Source organism: Sinocyclocheilus anshuiensis, unplaced genomic scaffold (assembly GCF_001515605.1).
Source record: "Sinocyclocheilus anshuiensis isolate Anshui unplaced genomic scaffold, SAMN03320099.WGS_v1.1 scaffold990, whole genome shotgun sequence".
In the NCBI taxonomy this organism is placed as follows: Eukaryota; Metazoa; Chordata; class Actinopteri; order Cypriniformes; family Cyprinidae; genus Sinocyclocheilus; species Sinocyclocheilus anshuiensis.
In genome coordinates, this window is record NW_015539926.1 from 835,591 (window position 1) to 843,175 (window position 7,585).

Sequence of the window (7,585 nt, forward strand, 5' to 3'; positions counted from 1 at the left end):
TTCCAACGTAACCGGCATCCGATCCTCACCATCAGAACTCAGATAAGCACCCTGGAACCATTCACTGTGTTGACACTCACCTGCCTTTAACACACCTATTCCAGTCATCCCCTTACCCAGTCAATAAACCATCCTGATTTGCACTTACCTGTTGTGTCTGGCCTTGCTTTGTGACACATATGCACAGAAAGAAAAAGGGAAGAGACAAGGGAAAAAAAAACCCGGCCAAGGAGAAAATAATCCATACAAAGAAAAGGGAAAAAAAATGAAGCGATTCTATTAAACACGTTGATTCCGCTTCTCTTTGCGCAAATCTTCCTTTTCTTCTACTTAAAAGTATCAACACTAAAATCTTGTGTTCAATACAATCCAATTTCAAAAGTTTCACACTCAATTTATATGTTTATCTCTTATTATCTGAGCTCTGTAAAGCAAACGCACTCGTTTGATTTCTCTCACATCTTCTCTCTAACGATCTCTAGGGGCGGGACTAACCTCTAGCTTCATCCAATCAGCGATCTCAGATTACTCTGACTAGTTTCAGTTTGGATAAAATAAAATTATTTTTTAATCAATCTCTCTTATTATTGGTATAACATTTTGAGTAGAGTTGAGGATATTCTTTCTATTCTACATATGAAGCATAAAATTTTTTCAAGCTTCTATTTTAACTTTTTAGTGACCTGGGTTACATTAGCATTTTCCAAGATCTCCTATTGCACCTTTAATATAAATGAATATATGTCATTGTAGCTACTATTTTATTGTATGTTTTTTTTAAATATTAATAATAGCCTAATGAGCCACAAACTAGGCATTCGTTTGAAAACCCAAAAACCTTTTTATTTATTTGTGTTACAACGCGGTATACGTCAGTCTTATTCGTTCTGTTCATAAAAGTTTTGTGTTTAATATAAGCAACTTTGTCATTGTAGTAGGCTATTGCTGATATTGAGTGTGGGATTTTTTTCATTAAGAGTAATCAACCTTAAGCATTAATTTCGTTACAAGAATAGGAAAGATCTAACATTAAACACCAAAATAAGCGCTACAGATCCAAGAATGCGAGATTGCTTGCTGCTGAAGATGCTGTCACCCTTTCTCTGCTGTCTCTTTGCAATGGTTGTAGAAATGGTTAATTCTTAATATGGGTACGGCACAGATGTTACAGGTAATAATTTGATCAAAAATTCATGGCACCAAATGATTTTTAAGTCAGTTAATAAGTTGAAACGACTTTCACAGTCAATTTGATTCAACTTAACTTATAATGCTTTGCTTATAATGTCATTGTAGGCTTAGGCTATTTTTCAATTAATTTTAATGAATATACAAATGAATAAAATGAATTTAATTTATTTTTTGTTGCAAAATTTTAATTTATTTATTTTCAACACCGCACCCCCCAGCCACCCCATTTTTTTTCGGGCTACACGACAGGGGGTGCTGCAGCACCCCTACTTCCCGCGGTACTGGCCACAACACAACGAAACAAGCCACAAACACAATGGAAACAAGACGCAACAAAACGAAATGAAGCCACAACACAATAAAAACAAGCCACCACACAACGAAATGAACGTAACACAATGGAAACCAGACACAACACAACAAAAAAAAAAAAAAAAAGAAATTAGTGCAGCACAAAGAAATTAGTCGTATGCGTTGTGTTGAGGCGATTTCATTGTGTTGTGCACTACTGGGCCACCATACCCTTTCACACCAAAAGTGAAATTAATAAGCCTCAGTCTAAAGGAAGTACCTCTGCAACTTATTCCACATTTCTCTCAACATGGGGACAGAAGAGCTGTCAATGAATAAATCGGAAAACAAAGTAACTTGAGTTACTTATTTGAAAAAGTAACTCAGATATTTTCTTTAATTTTTAAAGTAACGTGTTACTTTACTAGTTACTTGAAAAAGTAATCTGATTACGTAACTCGCGTAACTTGTAATGCGTTAACCCCAACACTGGTTATGAGTGTCCTATTTGTAGACAACTCAAAAATTATTTTATGTTTAGGGTGTTGATGTTTTTCTCCCCAAAATTGCGCAAATTCAACAAATCAAATCAAATTCAAGTGCAAACAAGCAATGTCAACGAAAGAAAGCAGTAACAGCAAAGAATAAGATTAGCATACAGAAGCGGTACGGTGTTGGGGACTAATTAAAACTAGTGATGCTACAAACTTTACATGTTTTTAGTACACTTTCTCTTCTGCAGTTTTTCCAACAAGAAGTTACTTTTTTCATCAAGTAGCAGTATAGAGAGCAACAGCTATGTTAGAACACTACAAGTGAATGTTAATCACTAAACACAACTTAGAAGAGACTTTATTAAAAGCACTAAATAGAACTAATGCAGTTATGAATTCTAATTAGCAATTATTTACACGTCCCCATAAGTCACCATGCTTTGAGCTAAAACACAAATTAAATTATTTAAATCACAAGGGCTTGTGTATTTCCCTAGCCACAAAGCTCATAGAAGTTGCAACAATATGAAATTCATAGTAATTAGTCTTAATAGACAGCAAACAAACTTTCCAAAAACTAAGTTTACAAAATCTTTTCAGAAAATCCACTAAATGGAGACTCTTATGCAATTATTTTGCAAGAACAAAAACACAACTAGGTAAATATTACTATTTAATATTTACAAATCATAAATGCATTAATTATTAAAGAAGAAAATATGGTTAATGGCTAAATTAATTAATTTGTCTTTCTCATGGACTGAGCATTGAGGTCAACAGCCTTTTAATTCTACATTCAACACCAAATGTAACACTGTAAGTCTCAGTTTTCAGTTTGAGTAGGAGCAGGTCAACGCTTTCAGAGAAAACAGTAGTCATGCCCTTAGTGTAGCTGAACATTTCGTGGCTTGTTATCTCAAATAACTGTAATACATGAACACAAGCCAGGAGTTGCGGTGCTTTCCTTGGCAGCCCATCATGATTACCTCACCCTGGCATTTTTTCCTGTTATGCATTCATTAATATATTCCCAAAGGTTTTATAAACACATACTCTGGAACTCTTCTCAATGTACACACATCTGCCATGCCTTATGTGTGTGTGTGTGTGTGTGTGTGTTTATGAGCACTGTTTATGAGGGTTATAAGTGTCATCTAGCTGCTGGTGGTAAGTTGGTTAAGGTTAAGTGTCTTGGCAGGTCTTTTTCCCAAGAGGAGGCACTGAATGGAGTAACTCCAGTCTAAACATGTGGAATTCTCTTACACAGAACTTAACTGTACATCAACCTTAGGCTATTGTGAGAAGATGAACTCACACTTCTGCACTTGTTATCTGGAAACATTCACTAATATGTAAACACTTCTGTGGTTGTGAATAATCCATAAAATATTGAGAACAATTAAGACTGACTGAGAGAAGAAAGGGGTGAGAAGAGTCAAATGTTTTAAGTGAATTGAGTTTTTACAAAATAGGAAATTAAATACATATATATATATTTTGAAAATAATTAATAATAATAATTAATAATTAATTTAATTATTAATTATTATTTAATAAATTAATAATTTGAAAGAGATTAATACTTTTTATTTAGCAAGGACACATTCAATTGATCAAAAGTTATTAAAAGTTATTATTGAAACTTTCTATTCATCTAATAATCCTGAAAAAATGTATCATGGTTTCCACAAAAATATTAAGCAAGCAGAACAACTGTTTTTTTAAAACATTGATAATACTTAGAAATGATTATTATAATGACAAATGTTTCTTGCCATGCCAGGAAGTCACATTTTAAAACATATTAAAAAAAGAAAACAGTTTCAATATATAAAAGGCATATGTTTGCATCATCATCATCGCAATACTTCTTAGAAAGAGTTATATGTTTGATAAAGCTGTTCAACAAAGCTCATTCCTGTAGTTTATAAATGCATTATCCAGAGTGAGCGACTAAAACTGGATTTTCAAAAACAAATAATCAGCTAAAATGAAAAGAAATAGTCTGCTGTGATACATTTCTATTATATTTACTATTACAAAAAAAAATAAATAAAATAAAAATAGGACCTACCCAGAAACTGGTCTCCATTGTACTCGATATTTCTAAACCCCCAAAGGCAGCATTATTCAAACTCATACAGGAAATTACAAAAGTGATTACTGGTAGTTTATCTCTCAGAAAATGTTTCTCTCATTATCACACTCAAAACTCAAGGGAGTCTGGGCAAAGCTAAGTGTAATGAGACAAAACAAGACTAATAAACACAGCACCAAGAGATGCGACAAATATGCATGTTGTATAATTTGTGTGTTCATTACTTGTTCTTTTTAATAGTGCATATGGGGCTGTCACGCAGCTTCTAGAAATTTCACTTTGAAAATGTCACCTATTTATAGAACAGTCAGAATTTTTTTTTATTTTTTACTAATTTAAAAATACCTATAACCATTTTGTTGATAGATATATTTATGTTTGTGATGTTCATTTATTAAATAATACAGATAATTTAATTGTTCACACTATTGATATTAATAATATTTATATATAATTTTAATTCTTATCATATAATTATGTATTATTTATGTATAGTTAAAAAAAATTACCCATATAATAATATAATCAAACTTAAATGCAAATGTAAGCATTTAACCATTATATTCAAAAAACGTGTCTGTGGTGACATTTCTCCAAAATTATATTACATTGCTTGTTGTTTCCAAAGTGAGTGGTGCGAAAAGCATGTTCCATTTCATCTGAAACAATTGAATATGAATTTGGCACAATTTTATGATGTTAGTTGCTGAAAAATTACACATTCAGTGAGTGGCGCTAAAAGGTTAATACTTTATTGCGTTTGAAAATATTGTTCCACCTAGACTAAACCCTGCCATAAACCTAATCGACTGATAGTGTTAAAAAGCAAACATAAAGATAAAAGAAAAAACGCATTTGCTGAAGCAACTATGCCATTTTAGTTTGCTTCCACTAAAATGGATTTGAAAGTTTTGAACAGTTTTATTATATCTTTTGTTTCACAGGACTCGTACTGAGTGCTCCTCATCACAAGTGCAATTCTGTACCAGGTGAGCCACTGAGCAAGTTTACTATGTCAGAAAAGCCATACATATGGAGCTGGTTATGTGATGCAAATGTCAAAATGTATTGGTTTACAAATCATGTACTACAGTAAAAGTGTTTTGAGGTCATAAAATATTGTGCAATGAAATGCAATTAAAACTGAAAGTGCAACTGCAGTAAATTGTACAGGTATGTTTGCATAGTTTTGCAAAAATGTAGATATAGACACATTTTTCAGTAAGCCTATGTTGGTTGTATCACATAAAAACAATGTGAATCTAAACTTATCATACAGGCCCATGATTTCTACAGACCAGTTATAGTTCACATTCACAGTACGCCAACTTCTTCAAAACCCCTACACCACTGAGCTTATTAAAGCTGTTTGTTTTAAAGTCAAGGTCAAAGGTCATAGTCCAGAGCCATCACAATCGGGCAGAAAATCCTCCTTTTGCAAAAGCGGCAGGCCGCTGACACAATAAAGCTAAACTTTTCAGTCATGTATCTGTCACTTCAGTCCCAATGCAACAACACCCCCTGTGCCCTCTGCAGGATTTAACAGGAGGAGGGGCGCTTGCTTTTTCACGATGAGCCCCGGCCTCCGCAGAAAACTTGTTGGAGATTATTCTCGTTGACAGCTCGCATTAGCAGATCAAAGGCAAACAGTTGGGCTACATTACTATTCCTTCTAATGTCTTCAGTCAGAGCAGTCGTTTGGCACACATTTAACATTTAATGCACGTAGGAGACGGCCCACTTTCACCCACTCAGAGCTACAACCCTTCATAACCACTAAAGACAAGCATTTAGATGACCAAAGTTTGATTCATTTTTAAAGAAAAGGTGAAGTTGATCCTTAAAGGTGAAGTGTGTAGTTTCTTCAAACAATTTGTTTGTCAGAACAATGGAAGATTTTGGTGATCTTGATCATGCAGCAATTACAAACTTCACATTTAATATCAGAAAAGCATAAAAACCTCCATGTTCCTTTATATAATTTAAAAAGGAAGCAAAAACTGTCTAGCATTGAAGTGAAGATGGATTGCACAGTGCAGTATATCTGGTACACAGTACAAAACCAATGTCCTCAAAACTGTTTGTTTATTTTCTTTTGTTTAATCTGAGAGCCTTCCTCTCAATGGGCAATTCCTAGAGGAAATAGTGTTTTTATTTTATGAAACAAAATGAACAATTCGAAAAGCAAATGCTATTGAGAAGCTAAAACCCAATGATGTAAATGTGAGCCCTTTCTAAATCTAGGCCTGACAAACTGCATCAACTGTAACATTAGTGGGAGTTTGCTGGAGATTTGAGCTGTCAGGGGTAATGAATGTCTCCTAACTAGGACAGGCCATGTAAATAGAGCACAGTGGATGGTGCAGACTGGGAGACGGTCCTCTGGGATGTCCGTGTGTGTGTGTTTAGGTGTTTGAGTGGGTGGACAGACCTGTGGCCTACAGGCGCGCGACTCACCCAAGTTCCATTTAAGCCCAGAAGTGGTGGTTAGACAAGGGCTGCCCACAGGAACCAGACTACACCATTTTCCTTCCAAGCCAGTGTTCACGTTCAGATGGTGCTGTCTGCCCTGTAAGTGTGAGCAAAAGAGCAGGAGATGGTCATAGAATGGAATGAGACTCTATTCAAAAAAATCTAGTAGAGGTGGGAAAATAATGAACACAAATTAAGATATTTTTGATGAAATCCGAGCGCTTTCTGACCCTGCATAGATAGCAACGTAACTACCACGTTCAAGGCCCAGAAAGGTAGTAAGGACATTGTTAAAATGTGTCGTGGTACTCTCGTGAACGCGCGCCAAAGACTGAGAGGGAAGAGAAGAAATGGTTGAATAAAGTCGTTATTTTTGTTTTCTTTGCACATAAAAAAGTATTCTCGTAGCTTCATAAAAATTACGGTTGAACCACTGATATCACATGGACTATTTTAACGATGTCCTTACTACTTGTCTGGGCCTTGAACGTGGTAGTTCTGTTGCTGTCTATGCAGGGTCAGAAAGCTTTCGGATTTCATCAAAAAATATCTTAATTTGTGTTACGCAGATGAATGAATGTCTTACGGGTTTGGAACGACATGAGGGTGAGTAATTAATGACACATAAAATTAAGGTTGAACCACTGATGTCACATGGACTATTTTAACAATGTCTTTACTAACTTTCTGGGCCTTGAATGTGGTAGTTGCTTTGCTGTCTATGCAGGGTCAGAAAGCTCTCGGATTTCATCAAAAATATCTTAACTTGTGTTCCAGAGATGAAAGAAGGTCTAACGGGTTTGGAACAACACAAAGGTGAGGAATTAATGACAGAATTTTCATTTTTGGGTAAACTATCCCTTTAAATCTCTGTCTAAATTTATTGTATGACTACAGAATATTTGAAATATATTATGCCAGTCTATAAGCCTGCCAGCTCACTTAGAAGCAAATCAGCACTAACTATCTTAAAGGGGTCATATGATGTTGCTAAAAAGAACATTATTTTGTGTATTTGGTGTAATGAAATGTGTTTATG

The 7,585-nt window shown here is 34.7% G+C and overlaps 1 protein-coding gene across 1 annotated transcript in view; it reads right to left on the bottom strand.

Annotated features, from left to right (window-relative positions):
• LOC107686720 (thiamin pyrophosphokinase 1-like) overlaps window positions 1-7,585 on the bottom strand; it is a 94,509-nt gene that overhangs the window by 29,667 nt on the left and 57,257 nt on the right. The window contains exon 9 of the mRNA XM_016483826.1: window positions 6,532-6,643. Within this exon, the coding sequence (XP_016339312.1) occupies window positions 6,532-6,643 (112 nt within the window). The remainder of the gene's footprint in view (window positions 1-6,531; window positions 6,644-7,585) is intronic.